Source organism: Nycticebus coucang, chromosome 8, assembly GCF_027406575.1.
Source record: "Nycticebus coucang isolate mNycCou1 chromosome 8, mNycCou1.pri, whole genome shotgun sequence".
NCBI lineage: Eukaryota > Metazoa > Chordata > Mammalia > Primates > Lorisidae > Nycticebus > Nycticebus coucang.
Window position 1 is genome coordinate 105,206,559 of NC_069787.1, and position 20,907 is coordinate 105,227,465.

The window sequence follows — 20,907 nt, forward strand, 5'->3', positions numbered from 1 at the left end:
ACTAGAGATGTGTGCTACCAGACCCAGCTAACTTTTTTATTTTTTGTAGAAATGGGGTCTTGCTATTGTTCAGGCTGGTTTCAAACTCCTGGACTTCAGGAATCCTCCCACCTCAACCTCCCAAAGTGCTAGGATTATAGGCTTGAGCCACTACCTGGCTTCCAAAGTATTATTTTATCAGTAAAATTTTCAGGCATTATTTTACCTATAGAATGCTCTTTTAAAAATGAAAAAAAGAAAGACTCCTCTTGCATCTCTCTTTTTGGGGAGATATGGGTATGCCATGAGTTCCTATTGATTGCAATAGGAATCAATGCAAATAAATAGTATTTCAAGTCTTTTCTGTTTAAGTACCAATGCCAAGTCTGCAGCTTGGAGTGATGCCTGTAAAGTATATAGAATCATTGGCTTGCTATATCAGGGAGGACTTCAGATTTTATATTTGAGACCTTTATTTAGCCACAATGACTCCGACTTATAGCTTATTACCCACATATACATCAGCCTTTAAAGTGTGTTCTGTTTTGTATTTTGAGTTAAAAAGTCAGGAGTTTTCAGGCTCATTAATTAAATTTTCTTTTTTTCTTTTATTGTTGGGGATTCATTGATAATTAAATTTTCTTTACTGTCTTTTATATATAGGTAAGCAGCTTCATAATATGTTATCAAGCATTAAGTTAAAACTTCGGCCATTCATTTTTGTCTGTCTGCCAAACTTTGCTACCAAGTTATAGCAAATACTGGAACATTACCCTTATTGTGTCATTGGAGCTGGATGTGGCAGGAGATTTCTGCAGAGTAGGGAAGCAGTCGTTTTTGTCTTCTGTCCACTTGGACTGACCCCAATCTGCCCTTTTGGTCTTTAGCTTTATTTCAGCTTCACTGCTAATATATGTGTTTTCCTTATCTCAGACATCTAAAATTTGGCTTGGTGAAGAACTCACAAGAATAGGAATGGGGAGTGGAACCAGCTTCAAAGTAGCCGGGGTGGGTGGGGGGTGGTGGAAGGAAATATATACTGAGAGCTACTTTCTCTACCCTGTGCCATGCAGAGGCCACAAACAGCCCGTGGCAAATGAAGAAACTGTTGTTGGGGTGGCTATTATCCCTTTACTTCATCTCCTTTAGCATCATTAATTTCCCCTGCTTTTCTTCTGTTTATGTTTTCTGCACCAGACTTCCTTATCTGCTATAACAAATATAAAAGCCTTCACTGTGTGAAAGAGGAAAAGTGCCTGGTAATATTATTCTTTTGCCAAGGTTCACTCCGTAGAGTGTCATTAACATATTCTAGGTTCCTCCTGTGAGTTCATGTTAATGTTGCACGGTGTTACCCAGGTTAGGGACGGCTTTTTCATACCCCAGCTACCTATCATGTGAGCGCTTGCCAACTTCACATTTAATGTAAAAACATGTATAGACTCAGGCCTAGAGTTATTATAGAAGTGAGGATGATGTTGGTGAAAACTGGGCAGAAAGAATGAAAAATGAACAGCTCTCATAAGAGCTCTACAAATTGTAAAACATACTGTATGTGGTCAAAAGATTGGGTGCTTGGTATTAACCCAGACCAGTAACCTAGTTTTAAGGAATAATAACATAGTTCATAGGCATTTTTTAGAAAAGTTACTTAGTCCTTAAATTTTTATTCTAACATCATTTCCCCTCCTTCTGTTCTCCTTGCCCCTCGTCTCTATCCCATGTACATCTACAAAAGTCCCCTGACCCTTTTTTTAATGATGTCCCTTCTCTTCAGTTCTCTGGTTTGTAATTAGGGAAGAAGAGACATCCCACTTGAAAGGCACTTGGTAATTAATTGTTATTAAGTTCCTTTCTCTTACCAATATTGTAATTGTACAGTATTCTTTTAAATTCAGTTCTATCTAGTTCAATTTAATTGCCTCTTCTTCCTGTTTTTATTTTTCTACTAATTCAAAATTAATTTTAACTTTACTCTTTAAACATGGATGTTATTTAAGTCCTTTTAAGATTTTAAGCAGATTTACATAGTTTTTTTTTTTTTTTCAGAAAAGGAGTTTAAATTTTGAGATATTAGAATTCATATTTACAAAAGTAAATGCATTGTTTGTTCATTATTTTTACAGGTTCGAATGCAAGCACTGAAATGCTTCTCAGTTTTAGCTTTTGAAAACCCCCAGGTATCAATGACGCTGGTAAATGGTAGGCTGGAACTTTCAGTGGCACCTACACAATTTAATTTATGAAATTTGTAGATTTAAAGAATTTCCTTAATCATTGTTGTTTATTTTATTTCTAGTTTTGGTTGATGGAGAATTGTTACCACAGATTTTTGTGAAGATGTTACAGAGGGATAAGCCTATTGAGATGCAGCTCACATCAGCAAAATGGTAAAATTCAAGACAATGTGGGAAGAAAGACAGTGTTTTGTCAATATCTTAGAGTATTTTTGGACAGCCTAACTTGCTTCCAATCCCCATCTTGTTTTGAGATTTTGAGGTTTGTAAGTTTTAAGGCTGTCTCACATTTTCTTAAATGGATGTGGGTTCTTTATACTTAGTTATTTCTAGTAGTATGCAAAAAAGGAACTCCCATATAACATGTAAGACTATCTACAGAAAATTATGACATCCTCTGCTCTCCTTGCATATTAGTTGAAATAATACCCCATAAGATAAGATTTAACCAACACTATATCATTGCTTAGTATTAAGCCAAGAGAATGTAAAAGTATAAAAATTGAATCAAGAATTAGTTGAAGGCAGTAACCAAGGGATGCTCAGAGAATGTGGCTTCCTCATTTTTCCAGAAAAAAGACAAAGCAAAGTCCTCATAGAGATATGATAGTTTAAAAGATAGTTATGTAAAGTTCTTCTTAGCACAATTTCTGGCTCATATAAGCATTCGGTGCATGTTAAATCTGTAATTATCAACACATTAACAGATTCGTTAAGTATTGTGTAGGGTTTTAAGTTAAGTGAATTCTTTACTTTTAGTATTTAAGATGCTGTGGCTCTCCAAAACTTTGGTGAGAATTAGAAATTTTCAGTGAATTATTCATGCATCATGAGTTGTTTGGGTTTTGTTTATTTGTATTTTGTTTGTTTGTTTACTTTTCTGTCTTAAAAGCTAAGCATTTGCCATTTTGTTAGTAAGGTAATGTTCCCATGCAAATGGTTTCAGAATAAATGTGGTAACAAGCTTCAAAATAATAACAGCGACAAAGATTTCCACTCTCTAACATATGTAAAAGAATTTTACTGATCTGTTTAAAGCTTTCTGTGGATCCCAGACAGGTGGTATTTTATCCCATCTTTCCAAGGGAATCTGATCAAAAAGGAAATTCCTTAATTTAAATTTCTGAAGTGCTTAATGTTCCGTGCCTGCCTTAGGAGTACAAATTAAACTTATTCTTACTCAAACCCAGATATAATTATGAAGGTAAATTATTTTTAATATTTTTCATTAAAGTCAAATTAATAACTAATCCTTCAAAGCCACTGCTGTTCACCTAGGAATAATTTCTTTTTTTTTTTTTATTGTTGGGGATTCATTGAAGGTACAATAAGCCAGGTTACACTGATTGCAATTGTTAGGTAAAGTCCCTCTTGCAATCATGTCTTGCCCCCATAAAGTGTGAAGGAATAATTTCTAATGAATAGCTGTAAGTGTTATAAATTAAATAAATGCCTCTTCTGTGATACTTCTGCTTTTGGAGGGAGAATATATCAACTTAATTTTATTTAAACTGATATACTTTATTCACCTTGTATTTTATTTTTAACTTTCTCCTCTTTTTAGTATGGAAAATTTTAAACAAAGTATACAAAAATAACTGGCCTATCTCCTACACCTAGCTTCAAAATGTATCTACTCATTAAGTTATTTATTTTAAAACTATTTTATTATGTTGGTTTTTCTTTTTTTAGTATTAGCTTACTGTCTGTCTGTCTTTCTCTCTACATATAAATGTATTTCATTTAGTTTTCTTTGACTATTAAATTGATTGCTCCTCTGAGAAGGGAATGTCTAAAATATTCTCTCAAGACAAATGATAGTACTTGGATTTGGGTTTTGGTATTTTTCCTCAAATCTTAAAGGCAGGTAATTTTTCTTTAAACTTCAAGCAGAAACTTACTTTCTGCCATCTTATTCCAGTTTAACTTACATGTGTAGAGCTGGAGCAATTCGGACAGATGATAACTGTATTGTACTAAAGGTAAGCTAACTAATTTTCTTAAAAACATGAACATTATCCAGTCATAGTAGTGTTGAATGTAAATATTGGTATTTCCATTTTTTTTACACATTTATCAATATGGTATATGCACTTGGCATAGAATAATTTTAAAATATCAGGTTTTCTTTTGAATGGATGCCATATAATTTGTAAAAATTGATATTAGATGTGTTTTGAAAAAAGTGATTAATTCTTTCCTCATCACAGCTCTTATATTTTATGGTAATTAGGAGGATGTGGAAATTGTAAAAGTGTGTAAAATTCAGGTGAAATAGAAAATATATTTTATTTTTTGGTTTTTATTAAATTTGTAGTGCAGTTTTGTAGGCAACAAGTTTGCTACTTTGCAGATCAAGACTTTTTTTTTTTTTTTTTTTTTTTGAGGCAGAGTCTCAGCTGTCACCCTGGGTAGGTGCTGTGGCATCACAGCTCACAGCAACCTCAAACTCTTGGGCTCAAGCAATTCTCTTGCCCAAGTAGCTGGGACTATAGGTACCCACCACAATGCCCGGCTACAGATCAAGACTTCATAGCACTCTCATAGCCAATAATCAAAAGCATTAATGACATGAAAACAGTCATCATCATTGTGATATGTCAATTGTAACCTGAACTTAGAAAAACCTGGAGAAGAGACCAACCCTGAAAATCCTGATACTTGGATTCTGGTTTTGGCATTCCCACCACTAACTGGTTTAACATCCTTCATTCTTTATTTGCCTCAGACTCTTGATAATGAAAATAGAGGCACTAGGGCGGTGCCTGTGGCTCAAGGAGTAGGGCGCTGGTCCCATATGCCAGAGGTGGCGGGTTCAAACCCAGCCCTGGCCAAAAACCACAAAAAAAAAAAGAAAATAGAGGCACTAATTCCTGTTCGCCTATTCCATAAGGTTATTGAGAGGATAACAGTATATTAAGTACATTAAAATGTCTTATTAGATATAAGGAATAAAACAAATAAATGGATCATGTGTTATTTTATGAATATGAAATCTCTCACTTATCATTATTCAGAAGGTGAACTCAAGGATAAAAGAACATTAAGAAGATTAAACTTTGCTGTAGTCTTTGATGAAATATTGGAGGACCATTTCCTTCTCCCCAGCAAAAACTCTGCATAGAGGGCTAAGAATTTCTATATAAATGATTTTTGATTTTTACTTCTCTAACCTTCCTTTTCTTATTGGTAAAATAGGTTAGGATTATCTTCATCCTGAAGTTTTTGTGAGCATTAAATTCAGTAATCTAAGAATTTATGGCATCAATGAATATTAGTAAGTCGTAATGTTAGGAAGAAAAAAGTAGGACTTTCCCCTTGGAAGGTTAGGGTTGAGTTGTAAATGTGAATTAGCCTAATAGAAAATCAATAGTGAACACTAAAGTGCTACATTGTGGTAAAGCTATAAAAGGAACATAGAAAAGAGCAAAGCACAGCTGATTGTGGTATTTGAGGAAGGCTTCCTGTAAGTGGATTCATTAGTCTTAGAAATAGTAAATACATGGGATATTTTTATTGAGAGCCTAATGTAGATAAATTACCTAGACCAGTGCCAAGGTTTTTGAAGGACTTCTGAAGCAAAATTGATACTACACTCATTTCAGCAAGTTTTTGGGAAAATTGATGCATTCTGTTCACATTATAGGAGAACTGATGGAATCTGCGTAATGGTATTTTGTTTTGACAACTTTAGATATATCAATTCCTGAATCAAAAAATAAAAGTTATCCCAACTATATTACTCAGTAAAGAAAAGAGAGCCTGCTTTTTCTAAAGCAAAATCATTGCTAATTAAACTGCTGGATCTCTTTTAGGTAAATAACTACATAGATGGGACAGAGCCATCAGACATGATTTGTTAGAAATTCCTGAATGTCCTTTATAAAGTTGAACAATTAAACTTCATCTTACTTATCACAAAAGCCTAATTCCAGTTTGTATTAATATACTTTAATTCCAGTTTGTATTAATATACTTTATGTGTAATTAGAGTTTAATGTGCCAGCAGAAATAATTAACCTACACTGAATTTTGTTTTTGCATTAAAAAAAAAAAAAAACCTTTTATTCCCTTAAAGTCAATAAAGGAAATATTTGATCACAAACATGATTCCCAATAAAACAAAAAAAAAAAAACCATTGACTTGGGCTCAGCACTGGTAGTTCAGGGAGGAGGGCACCAGGCACATACACCAAGGCTGGTGAGTTCGAGCCCAGCCTGGGCCAGCTAAACAACAATGACAACTGCAACCAAACAAAAAGAAAAATAGATGGACGTTGCCGCAGGCGCCTGTAGTTCCAGCTGCTCAGGAGGCTGAGGCAAGAGAATAGCTTAAGCCCAAGAGTTTGAGGTTTCTGTGAGCTGTGTGATGCCACGGCACTCTACCGAGGGCGACATAGTAAGACCCTGCCTCAGGAAAAAGAAAAAAACCATTGAGTTGATTCAGTCACTGTATGCTCTTCATCAAGCTTTTGCCTTTAAAAAAGCAAATAATTAATCTCACTACCTTTCAGACTTTGCCTTGTTTGGTTCGAATGTGCAGTAAGGAGAGATTACTAGAGGAGAGAGTTGAAGGAGCTGAGACACTTGCCTATCTGATTGAACCAGATGTTGAACTGCAGAGAATCGCTAGCATAACTGATCACCTCATTGCCATGCTTGCTGATTATTTCAAGTATCCCAGCTCAGTGAGTGCCATCACTGATATTAAAAGGGTATGTTCTTTTTTCTTTTATAGCAAGTCAAGACGAGGATTTTAAAAAAGTTTTTCTTACTACTTACAACTTTGAACCTACTGATAATTACAGCTCAACACCCTTTTAAATAAAGGATCTCTGTATTTGGTAGCATAGATGATGTTGCTTAGATGAGTCTTTTTGTATCTGATTTGTTTAGTGTTTATTGTCAGAAATTTTTTACTAAGCAGATGGGCAAGAAAGAAGAAAATTGCATCCCTAACTCCCAACTAAACTCCCCAAACAGTGGGATCTTTAAGTTTGAGTATTGATATATCTATGTCGTCTAATCTTATTCAGGTCACAAAATCATCCCTGTTTCTGTATTCTTTATGTCAAGGGTAATCTTTTGTAACAGGTGACTAAGTTGCCTCATTCTATGGTCTTTATTTTTTGTTTCCTTTTCTCCATCTTCTCTTTCTTTTTTTCATGCTGCATTTTAAGCCTGCTAGTGACAGCTAAAGCACTGTTTAACTTCTAGTTTGAGTCCATCAGGGGCCAAATTGTGCTTTTTCTGAAATTTAAGTTCCTTAGAATTGATAGATATTTTTTTTGTCTTGTTTCTTCTCGGCCTGTTTACAAAATTCATTCATTAAGTACTCTGTAAGAGAAAGTTTGTTAAGAGAGCATTGCCTCTTAATTAGTAGCCAATACTGTTTTATGATCATGACTGTATTTTTCATGCCAGTGGTCCCAATAGTAACTGTTCTCTCGACCTCTTCCCTCATGCTTCTGAGTTCCAAAAGACCTCATCTGGCAGGCAACTATTCATTTGGCATTTGACGTTGAAAATAAAACAAACTATTAAGGGTATGTCTTCTCTTTGTCTTTGGAAGGGCCTAAAGTAACCTTCATTGATACTTACATTAGTATTTAAACTGTCCTCTGTGTATTGAAGTTATATGGCTGCTCTTCTTCAGTAATGTTACTTTTCAAAACAAAGGTTGTGGGTTGCCTTCTGTTTTCCCTCTGGCCATTTGCTCAAACTGACTTAAGTGACTCACCAAGTAAAAGATATGTGGGGAAGCCCTAACTATGGCCTCATGAATACCCTGAGTCAACCACCTCAGCAAGGCAAATAAAATGCTTTGATGGGCATGAGAGTAAGGAAACATTATTTAAGAACTTTTAGGTTGTGCATTTATAAATTGTTTAATTGGTACATAGAAGATTATCCCTTTTGTTAGAATTTCTCTGTTTGATTTCCATCAGAGAAAATTGCAATAATAACATTTTTTTAATGACCTCCTAATGGCCGAACTTGAGCAATAATTGGTTTTATCATCTTTAATTTTGATGATGGATTATCCAAAGGTTTCTAACCACAAAAGTATAGATACTAGACCCATAGAGAAAGATCTTCATGTGTTAATAAATGTTTGGTTTTCACGGTATATTAGTCCAAGTCAGTTTTTTAGTATCTTATTTTATGACTAGAACATGTAGACTTTTTAAAAGTGGTTACTTTAGAACTTATCAAAATGAGTATTGTACATTGAGACAGTCCTTCCATAATCCATAAGTGCCTGCTTTGATCAAAACATTATTGGAACTATTCTTCACTCCCAGTCCTGACATCTTCCAGACAGGGAGTGAAACCACCCTAAATGAGTATTTATTTTTTACTGTGCTTCTGTTTGTTTTTGTGAAGTTATTTGTTTTCCAACCCAGCTGGATTTCTTCACACACCATAATCAGTGATAATTAACTTAAAATTCTCATAGTTGGTAAAGCTATGCCACTTTCAGGGGTTTCTAGCTAATATGCCAGTTAGCTCTTCGGAAAGTTTCAAAAGTGGGTCTCTGAATGTTACAAGCAGTACCTATATCATTGCATAAGAGTGAACCTTTCTAAGGTGACTCCCTTTCAAAAAGTGGTACTCATTTGGATGATTAAGTTATGGCTGTTATAAAATTATTTGTGTTATTGATATGCCTTGTATAGTCATTAGTTCATGGTCATTAAAGGTATCCTGAGAATATGCTTCTATTTTAATTTTATGGTAGTTTGATGATAAATCCGACTTGCTGATAAGTTAGAAAGCCAATTTTTATTGCTTTATACCAAAATACAATTTTAATAATTTTCTTTTCAAAAAAGCCACATTCTGAACACAAATCTAAGATAACTGTAATAGATAGTAATGGTTACCCTGGTATATTGCTTATTAAGCATTTTTCACAGGGTGGCTCCTGCGGCTCAGTGGGTAGGGCGCTGACCCCATATACCAAGGGTGGCGGGTTTGAACCTGGCCACAGCAAAACTGAAACAAAAAAATAGCCAGGTGTTGTGGCGGGTACCTATAGTCCCAGCTACTTGGGAGGTTGAGGCAAGAGAATTGCCTAAGCCTAGGAGTTGGAGGTTGCTGTGAGCTGTGATGCCACAGCACTCTACCAAGGGTGATAAAGTGAGACTGTCTCTAAAAAAAAAAAAAGGTTTCACAAAGGGTTCCTGTTTTCTTAAACTTTTTAAATGTTGACATTAGGCCAGCACTACTCTTCATGTTTAAGAAAACTAGGGAAACCTGAAGACACTGTTGCAGTAGCACTGAAATTACCAGCTGTAGTCTGAAGCCAGGAAGGCCTTAGGCCTGCATTCTTTGGAGGACTGCATCTCAAAGCGTCAGTGCCACAAGGTGATTTTCTGGGAACACTGAATTTTTAGGGGTCAAAAGATTCCAATAGTTCTTCATAAATCAATGTCAAATGTTATAATGTTCACTTTTAGAAAAGCTGAAAGAGAAGGTGGTGCCTGTGGCTCAGTGAGTAGGGTGCTGGCCCCATATACTGAGGGTGGCAGGTTCAAACCCAACCCTGGCCAAACTGCAACAAAAAATAGCCAGGCATTGTGGCAGGCGCCTGTAGTCCCAGAGGTTGCTGTGAACTGTGACACCACGGCACTCTACTGAGGGCGACACAGTGAGACTCTGTCCCAAAAAAAGAAAAAAAGAAAGAAAAGCTGAAAGAGGCTGTATACATTTCAGATCTTGAAGACACAAATATAGCACAGTCTCAGTCATACATGAACAGAACCCAAAAATAACTGGGCAGTTCAGTGAATGAGTGGGAAATTCACTAATATGTTACAGTTAATGATTTTTTTTTCTTCAACTTTACTCAATTTTATTGAGAATATAATTTATGGACTGAATTGGAACATATCTTTTTTCCCCTCACATAGCTCGATCATGACTTAAAACATGCTCATGAACTCCGCCAGGCTGCATTCAAGCTCTATGCCTCTCTTGGAGCAAATGATGAAGACATCCGGAAGAAGGTGAGTCTGGGAGAGGGGCGTCCCCCAGTCCTGACAGCCAGCAGGCAGGGAGTGACATCAACCTGAAAGTCGTGGTGAAGAGCACTAACAGTGACTGTTTGAATATAATAAAGCAGAGTGACTAAAGGCATAAATGAAGAATGAATGGGACCCAGATTTGTGGGGTTGTTTGTTTGTTTTTAGAACATAGAGTGGCATGACCGTGCTGGAATGATAAATAACTGGTGTGCTTTTTTTGTGTCTTTAATATGAATAATTATGTTGCACATTTTTGCATGTGTTCTGATAAAAAGTTTAGCACTGTGAAGCTTCAGACACCTTGAAAGACCTAACATTAGAATTGTAAATGTTATTTATGGAAATACCTTCCAATGCCATTGAGAAATTCAAATCTTTATTGTATATTGTTCTTTGATATGTGGCTTAGTTTTATGTTTTGATTTTTTTTGCTACTGTGCAAGTTTAATGTGAATAAAAGCTTTGTGGAATGATGATTTTATGTTTAGTGAGTGGTCATCTGAATTCTCCAGCTCCCCCAAAAGTGTATCACTGGTATAGCACACTTGTGTTACTAAAGCCTAGTTAACACTGAACTCATGTTCCTTATGAGAATAGTTCTAGATGAGGAGTAAAAAATTGTAGTTGTAACCTCTGACCTGGCTCCCTCCCCAAACCAAAAGGCTGTAGCTTACCACTCAAAAACAAATATAATATAATAAATTCTATACAAGGCTTTTAGGACCATCAGTGAGCAAAACCACATGTTCTGTGCTGAGAAGCTATAGCATAAAGAGTAAGTTGGGCATTATTTACTGAACATCACAATCTACTAAATCTCTACATCTGTATTGATATTTTGAGGAACACAGTGATAGAAATCCCAAAGTATTGGAGTTTACCATGATTCAGAGAAGTACTTCAGGCCTGCAAAAAGAGAAGCATGAAACAACCTTAAATTTGTTGAAATAAATAGAAAATAAATTATACTTTAAGAAATTAAAGTGTAGTTGCAAAAGATTAGATGTATGAGCAGCTTTAATTTAAAATTGGTGCAGAAAGCACAATAAACTGAATGTTATCTATGTACCTCCGTCTAGTTCAGTTAATAAGATGTTTGACCTGAAGTGTTTTTAGTAAAAGCCTATGAATATTATTTTGACACCCTAAGCTTTCACTTGTAAACTATTACTTTAGGGCAAACATACTAGTGATATGATAATTCCTCATGTGTAAACATGATTTATGGATGTTAATGCTGATATATTTGGTTCAGTTTAGGTATATGGTATATTGCAAGGGAAGAGGCTTTTATGGTAGCTCATATAGATAAAGCATTTTTAAAAATTGGCATGGACTGTATAACTTAAATACATAAATTGTTTGGTTTGGGGTGGTTATGAGGGTCCATTGGAAACAGAAGTATTTTACCCATTCTTAATAGCTCCAAAGGCCATGTCTTGAACTGAAAGGGAGTTAGATAGATAGACCATACTGGGAAAAAAATAGTTTGTCCATTTGTACTTCTTTGTACTTTTTTGTTAATAAACTATTGTTCTGGAATTAATTTGTGGTATCGTGTTCTAGAAATACTCGCAACAATCTAATCAGTAGTCTATTAAAACTTGTATTCATAATGTGTATAATTTCCTGGTAAGGCTAACTCCTGATCATTTCTGTAGAAAGATGATATTAATAAAGAATAAGTTATTATTATTTAATAGTTTTTTGTGTGGTAAAAAAAAGATAATGTGATATTCTTATGTAATGGGGATTACATAGCATTTTTAGGAAGATATTTCAATTTGGGGAAATTAAGTGTTTAAATAATTTATAGTTCATAGTAACTACCGAAGAGAAAAATTGTAAAATGTAAAATATAAAGTAATTTTGTGATTTGAAGACTGATCTAGGAATGGAAAATTCTTATTTTTGGTGTATAAACAATGATAAATGATAACTTTTGAATGCATTTATTTCTATTCTATTTTTGTTGAAATAATTATTTGGATAGATTTTAATTTAATTCATGAAACACTTCTCTTGCATTTACTCCATGAACTTTGATTGTATTCCCTTTTTTGTGTAGATTTCTTAAAGTATAGTGTTTATTATTGGTTTTTTAATGCAATATTTATGTTTGTGAAGATGAAATTTTAGTTAACTGAATTAATGAGTAGAAAATCTCTGAAAGTTTTCAAGGGCTGTAGACCTTTTCTCTTCCACTCTTACCTGCTCCTCCCCCCCCAAAAAAAAACAACAAAAAGGGTTTTTTATTTCTTATAGGAGAAAAACATGAAATGTTCAGTTGGTCTGCCATTTAAATCAGAAGCAGGAATATAATCCAATAAATACTATAAATAATATGTACTCCAGTGCTCTATCCCAGCTGTTTAAGGAAAGGAGGCAGAATGAAGATAAAACATGAACAAAGGAGTATAGACCATGAGAGCAGTTAAAGGAGGACACTGGCCCTCTCTCTTCATAAAGTTATGACTCTCTCTTACCATTTTTAAAGGCTGCTAAAAGCCTGCTGGGTTATCATTTTTTTGATGGCCACCTTTTTTGGGCCAGACAAAATAAAACTGAAGACTGAATATGATGTAGGTCAGAGATTTGCCACCCCTGCTGTGGAGCAGTGTTGGTGCTTCTTTCTATTAAAAGAAGTTGTGTAACAGTCCCTGGAACCTACTAAGCACTCAAATATTTGTTGAATATAGAAATGAAAATGCAGAAATCATACACAGTGTGACATTTCCTTTAATATGTCTGGATCTTTCTGGGTCCTTCTGTGTGGAATGAAGTTGATATTCTAATTCCTAGCTTTGCATCCTTTATTACTCTGTGACATACTTGAAATTTTCCTTCTTTCTGGTGGTGTCCTGTCAGCTTGGGTGAAGGAAGGTGGTACTGGTGGAAGGAGTTTTGCAGGTGAGAGTGAAAAACATTACCATTGGCTGTGACATGAAGCAGGAGAAGAAGCCCAAAGAAAGATGGAGGATCACTGAGCTTGGCAAAAGTTATGGTCTGGTCTTGGGAAACATAGGAGAATTCAAATTTCCTGTGATAATTGACCCTGACTCTGAATAGATTGGGTTAGAGAGAGTTCAGGATGTAGACAGGAATTGACTCTGTGGAAAGAGGGGTCTAGAGCACATGAGTGGTAATTATACTGGCAGCAGTGCCAAGTAAAAATTAGCTCGCACCTCTGCCAAGGGGAAAGTCTAGTTTCTTAGTTGTTTTTTTTTTTTTTTTTTGGGGGGGGGTGGAGTTGTAGTTGTTTTTTTGTTTAGTTGGGTGGGTTGTTTGTTTTTAGCAAGTGGGGGATCTCACTGTGTTGTCCAGGCTGGTCTCAAACTCCTGGCCTCTAGTGATCTTCCCACCTCAGTCTCCCAAAGTACTGGGATTACAGGGAGAGCCGCTATGCCTGGTTGGAAAGTCTAGTTTCTAATGATAGCCTTTATTACATACTAATGCTGACCAGGAAGCAGAAGTCCAGTTAATGGGACAGTAAAAAGGAAAGAAGTTAGGATACTGAGCAAATACAACATACTATTTTAAATACTGGCATTCCCGGTCAATAGTGAAGTCATGCATAGGCAGCAGTGGCAAACAATCCAGTAATTTTGAAGTTGATTCTTTTATAAAGAATTGCTATTGTGAAAACCATTATTTGATTAACACCTATTGATTATCCGTTAGGTTGGAAGTTGAAAAAGGATTGTCTCTCTTTTATTCTCTTCAAGGAACTGGTAGAATTTATCTAGAAATATTAGTGTAAATTGAGGAAAATTACAGGTAGTAAAGTATAAATTAAAATCCAAGGAAATTAATAAACCAGCATGTTGGTTTTATTTTTGACAAAAATAAACATATTACAAATATTAAATGATGTACTTATTGTAGCCTTTGTTTCTGTGGGGCAGCTGTTTAGGGAACTTTTCAAAAAGCTTTTCTCTGAGGTTTTAATACACTTAACGTTTTAGCTGGAGATTCCATTGAGGAACTAGAATGTAAGCTCCATGAGGGCAGGGATTTTTTTATTGTTTTGTTTCTTACTGTATTCCCAGCATCTGTACCACTGTCTCTGCATAATTGACACTTAATAAATATTTGAAGAATGAATGAAAAAAGAATGATCAAATTAATGGATCAGCCATATTGCAAAATTGAATTATTAAGTACTTATTGAATTACATATGGTCCTCTCTGCATTAGGAACTTTCCTGACATCACTTGCAATTCTGTATGTAATAAGAGGAAATTTACAATGGGCGTACATATGTATCTGGTCATATAGTCAAGGGATTTCCCTATTATACTTAGTATAGAGAAAATGCAGGAAATTCCCATTTTTCAATAGGCAGGCAATCCTGAGAGGATGTCTTCTACTCACTTGGATACAAATCAAAACATGTTTTCTAGTATGGCATTTGCTTCATTTCAAAATAATTTTGACCATTTCTTAGAAAATATGGGGTTCTTTTTTCTTTTGAAATGTATGATTAAAAAAAATTGGCTTTCATAAATGTGAATTTTGGATCAGGTTTTCTAGGGTTAAAAGTATGATTTGATTTATAGAAATTAATAAAAAATCAACCTGTTCTATAAGATGTACAACTATATAAAATATTAATGAATATCTGATGTTAAATGTCAGTAATTCAATTGTACATAGACTGATCGAACTACTTTATGTATATATTGTTAAGTGGGTGAGGGGAGGAAGGCAATCAGGAAGGGAGGGTAAGGAGCAATAAAACATAGCCTTAGAACCTCAGTAAGCTGAAGAAAAGTAAGGAATGAATGAGCAGTAAGAACAAACTTAGGACTCAAGGAATTATTTGGAACCAATAAAAATGGTGGCTCATGCCTGTAATCCTAACATTCTAGGAAGCCAAGGTGGGTGGATTGCTTGAGCTCAGGAGTTTGAGACCAGCCTGAGCAAAAGTGAGACCCCCATCTCTACTAAAAATAGGAAAACTAGCTGGGCGTTGTGGCAGGCGCCTGTAGTCCCAGATACTCAAGAGGCTGAGGCAAGAGGATCGCTTAAACCCCAGAATTTGAGGTTGGTCTGAGCACCCACTGCACTCTGCTCAGGGTAACAGAGGGAGACTCTGTCTTAAAAAAAAACAAAAAACAATGAATTCCCAACAATAAAAAAAAGAAAGAAAGAAAGAAAATGGACGTAATTATCTATGGAGCTATCTTTGAATCAATTTGGAATTCAGCTTAATTATTTGGTCATTTTTAATGCTTTCTAAATGCTTTTTATTTTACTTTTTCAAGAATTAAAAGCATGAAATCTTAAGTTTTTGTTTCTTAAAAGTAAAATAGTCATCTGATCACAATGACTTCACATGATATATGTGAAGAAGGTAGCCAAGGATAGGATGTATTTTCTTTTTAAACTGAACCAGTATTTTTCTTTTTTTATTTTTAGAAGTAAGGCAGAATAAAATAAAAGGAAAACAAAGATCAAGAACTTATAACTATAAAATCATTATAAAGATGAGATATATTGTGTTTAAATAGCATAGTGTCTTCCACATAATAGGTAATCAACAAATAGAAGCATTTATTAGAATATCTTACATGACTCATTGGAAGATTAAAAATGTATATTGTTTAAAAAATTTTTTTTATTGTTTGGGATTCATTGAGGGTACAAAAAATTAGGTTATGGTGATTGCATTTGTTAAAGTCCCTTTTATACTTTTGAAAACTGTATATTTTTAAAGTGTATTGGAAAAGGTAACCAACATTGAAACCATAAACAAGAAAGATTTGCAATGAAGAAAGTGATTTTATGCTATAAATTTCCAAAATTGTTAGTTATTTAATCCAATAAAAGAATGCTTATATTTTAGAAACATAAGTTCTTTCTATAGAGTATTAATAGTTACCAAGTGTCTTCTGGTCTTATAATTTTAATATATATAAAATACTGATTTTTTAAAACTTTTTATCATAGCATGCCCTTCAAAGCACCAAATATAATTTCATTTGTTTTTCTTGGTGTTAAATAGAATATATAATACAAATCAATATAATTGGTTAAAATCATAGATAATAGATGTCTGGAGAAAATTCTGTCTGATTACTTAAGAATTACTGTTCATGGCTGTCATGAATGTCCTTTCTCCAAAGGGTCCTTGTTCATATGAAACCATATCCCAAATATATATGTTCACATTCTGAATAAATGTACATTTTTAATGTTTTCCAATCAATGCTATAAGGTTTTTAAGTATATTTCTAAATTTAAGTCACTTTTTTAAATGTTAATCTTTCTGCTATCCCAAAAGTTTGCTAAGCATTCACTTTGAACATTTTTGCCACTCGTTGTAGCTTGATTTTACTATTAGTTGATCTTCTGGGTGACAGTATAAATAAACCAGGAATTTATATTTTTAAATATTTGCAAAGTTTAAATAATTCTAAATGGTCATTTAAAAGGCACAGCATCAGATTTCTGTATTTCTCTCTACTATGAAATCAGGCAGATGCAAAAAGTTATTTCTAAGCTTTAGCCTGCGTATTGAAACAAAACACCCTGAACATTTTTGAGGGTTTTCCATCACAGAAGTAGCACTCTTCAGGACTTGGCTGTACCACTGAATAGCAGGAAATTTATTCAGGGTTCATAATTCCTTGACTTGAACTGTGGTTAAATGGTTAGTTATCTTCTTAAAGCTAATCTACCAAAGAATTTTAAATGCATCTTGCAACATTCATTCATGATGGTAAGTATTTTTAAAAAGATAACCACAACAGAACCAGGTTTTGCCACTTGCGCACAGTATTGAGACCCTTGGCCATCAGCATACTGAAAGAAGCAAACCTGGGAGTGATAATGCCATTCACATAATAGAGGTATTTATAAAATAAAGTAACAAATTTTTGTTTCAGAGTTTCATTAAATGGAGATAATTGTAAAATTGAGTGTTGTGCTATTGTGGTATGTAATTGCTTAAACCATTGAATTACAGTTCTTATTCTTAAAATATAAAGTAAAGGTTGGTTGTTTTAATTAGTTGTTTATAATCTAAGTAAAAGACACAGATGTCTTATAAACCAAGAAATGGGCTAAAATATTTACTTTATTAGATCTGTCAAGCTAAAATTAGTGGCTTAGTTGAATGTCCATCTGAAAATGAATGAAATGTTTGGGATAAATATTTATAGAGTAGTAGAACTTGAAACCATTGAGTTTTTGATGAGGAATCAGGGATTGTTTCTGTACTCCATCGTATGATTAAAATGTCAGCACGGGGGTTGGCAAACTACATCTTATGGGTATACCTTCTACCTACATGATAATTCTCAAAGTAAGAATGGTTTTTGCATTTTTATTTTTATTTATTTATTTTTTTAGAGACAGAGTCTTTGTCACCCTCGGTAGAGTGGTGTGGCATCACAGCTCACAGCAACCTCCAACTTGTGGGTTTAGGCGATTCTCTTGCCTCAGCCTCCTGAATAGCTGGACTACAGGCACCTGCCACAACGCCTGGCTATTTTTTTGTTGCAGTTTGGCCGGGGCTGGGTTTGAACCTACTACCCTCGGTATATGGGGCCAGCGCCCTACTTACTGAGCCACAGGCGCCGCCCGGTTTTTGCATTTTTAAAAGGTTGGGGAAAAATCAAAAGATGAATAATATTTCCTTACTAGCATGTGAAAAGGAAACTAAATTCAAATTTGTCTCCATAAAATTTTATTGGAATACAGCCATATTGGTTTATGTGTTGCCCTTGGCTGTTTTACCCTACATGGCAAGTTGAGCAGCTCAACAGACTCTTCATGGTCCACTAGGCCTAAAATATTTATTGCCTGGCTCTTACAGAAAATGTTTGTCCACCCTCTGCTAATATTGCACAGCTAAATAGAAGCTATCAAAAACCAGTTTAGTGGAAAACTACCCCTTATGTATGCCCCTAAGTACTGGACTACAGATGGAAATAGAGCCCTGACCAGAAGAGGGAAGAGCCAGTTGCCTTTCCAAAGGAAGGCATTATCAAATGTTGACAGTAAGGCACTGTCATTGGATACTTTTCTATGTACTGATACCCTTGTTTGAATGATGTTGGCATGTGACAGGCCCTAGATAAATCAGATAAAAACTGTGACTTTTGATTATAATAAATGTTATTGGATTCTGTGCATCTGGTTAGCAGAATTGCCTGAATAAGATTTTTCACAGTGCTCAAAAGAAAAATAAAGATCTAGCTTACTTAATCGAATATAGTATATTAAGCTTTTGCTAAATCTAAGATATTGTGTTAGATAGTATGGAAACATGCAAAAATTATATAATTGAGATAGACCAAAAGATAACCTGTTTGGGAAACTGAATTCAACATAAATATAACTACTACCACTTGTTGAGCACTCACTTTTGCTAAGCATTAGCACATTATCTCCCATGAACCTCATACCACCTTGTGAGATAGATTTTGCATATTAGGAAATGAGCAGTTTGACCAAGGCCACCCAGCTAGTAAATGGGAGAGTCTACATTTTATCCCAGTTCCTCTAACTCCAAAGCCTATGCACCTAACCATTGTGTTACTTTATTCATTCTAAGTTAAATACCATTATTAGAGCCAAAACATGACATAGAATGATAAGAAATTCATAAGAGAGTATATGATTAGTCTGAAATGGGTGAAAAAGAAAATAATATGAATTGAGAGAATGTCATATATGGCATAATAGTTTGTGTTAGCTGGTTGCAAAGCAGAAAACTTGGAAAACATGCCATTTCTCTCACATGGTTTTTGACATTAAGTGGGTATGAGATGGTTTGATCCATTTGTCCATTCATCCTGTGACATTAGTTATGTACCTCCTGTGTGCCCAGGAATGAAACAGAAGGCAGATGTGTATTTTGTGAGTGCTTAAAATTTAAAGTAGTTAGGGAGGTAAGACACTAAATTGCTATGTAGTAATTGCAGAGCCTCATGTGTATATAAAAAGTTCTTTCCATGTTGAAAGCTAGTCTGCCATGAATGACATACCCAGGTACAATTAAGATATGACTATAATTGAAATAATCTATTTTGAGTGAATCTGGAAAAGTCCATCTCTTATAAAGTTTATTTGAAAGCTTTCTCGCCTTCTTCCAGACCTAAAACACTAAAATGATTGTTTCAAGTTTTGACCCACCCAATGAGGGATCTCCATTATCTGTGTTCCTTCTGCATCAATTTTAAATGTTTTTCTGAGAGCACTCTAAATGTAATTATGTTGTAAGCTTTTGTTCTAAAGAGGAAGTGTGCAGAACCAATGATGTCATAGAGGTAAAATTTCAAAATTTTATTCTGTAATCAGCTTTCTTATGGAATGTATTTAAACTCAAGGCAACTTTTGAAATCCTTGGATCTTTAATAGTTGTCAAGGTCCAAAATTTGTCACTAGAATGTAAGCTACATAAAAATAGTACCTGGTATGTTGTAGGTGTTATACTTGTATCTATTGAGTAAATTGTGTAGGTCAGAACTTGAAAATTTAACCAGCTAACCTATAGGGTAATGAAGACTGTGAGCTACATGGCTATGTACATAAAAGAATGAGGGCTTGAAGAGGGCATTGTGTTGCACAATTTCTGGGGCAGTGCATCTTTCATGTCCCCATTTTCCTCATGGCAAATAGGAGGAAATGGAGAGAAGTTTCTAATTCATTATTTGAATTATAATGTATAATGGTTTTATTTCTGTGTTAAAATAAAAGAATGTAATTGAGTGACTGTTGGATTCTATCCTACCATTAAGCTTTCATGATTGAACTTTAAAAATTGAACTCTTACGTGTAGAGATTTTTTTTTGATAGACGTAAGTATTTTTGACATGTGTTTATACTTTTGGTTTTGGAAAAAGAAGTTGATCTCAGAGAAAACTCCCACTAGCCCCCAAAGTATAGAAAAGTTTAGAACTTTCTTCTGTTGTTGCTTCTGAATATTTTAACATAAACCTGTTTCCCAGCTATTAAGAAAATAAAAAGGTACTGAGGTAGAAATTTTAAAATAGCAATTAAAGAGGATTAGAAGGAAAAATGAAATATAGAAACTTAAGAGTGGGCCACCATGAGAACCCCTCTTCTTTATTCTCCACCCCTGAAGTGAAGTAATGCTGTCCCCGGCTCCCAGCCATGCCCACAGGAGAAACAAGATGTTGATTAAATTCAGCTCCTTCAAGAAAGAGGACCAAAAGGAGGCACTGCAGATCATCTCTTAGATGATATGGTTTATTTTTTTTTTAAAAAGTTCTCTGGCTAACAGAAGGTACATTATTTCCTCCTACCCTGTGTGTCCTAAACATTGCTCTGTTGACCTAAGATCATAGAGAAATTTAGTATGAGTGTAGGAATGGATAGCAATGAAAGAATGAAAGGAAAGAAGAAATACTTTGTAAAATGTTTACAAAGATTTCAGAATATGATATATTGATCAGTATTCTAAACAGCCTTTGGTGAAAACTGCTTTATTTTTAAAATATTTGTAAGCCTACAGTTCTTTTCCAGAACAGATGGTCTGGGAACAGTAGAATGTTAGTTCCATTTGGTTGCTATCTACTGAAGCTAGGTCCTGATTCTAGAATAGATCAGATCCTAACGGAATTGAATTGAGATGTCAGTGGAACTCGGTTTTGTGGCTTCTTCACGGTTTCTTCTTGGCTTATCTTTT

The 20,907-nt window shown here is 34.7% G+C and overlaps 1 protein-coding gene across 3 annotated transcripts in view; it reads left to right on the forward strand.

The window, feature by feature from the left end:
• ARMC8 (armadillo repeat containing 8) overlaps positions 1–20,907 on the forward strand; it is a 106,970-nt gene that overhangs the window by 47,037 nt on the left and 39,026 nt on the right. For all 3 annotated transcript variants that reach the window (XM_053599009.1, XM_053599008.1, XM_053599010.1), the window contains 5 exons: positions 2,106–2,181; positions 2,279–2,369; positions 4,138–4,198; positions 6,731–6,931; positions 10,133–10,228. In XM_053599009.1, coding sequence (XP_053454984.1) covers positions 2,106–2,181; positions 2,279–2,369; positions 4,138–4,198; positions 6,731–6,931; positions 10,133–10,228 — 525 coding nt within the window. The remainder of the gene's footprint in view (positions 1–2,105; positions 2,182–2,278; positions 2,370–4,137; positions 4,199–6,730; positions 6,932–10,132; positions 10,229–20,907) is intronic.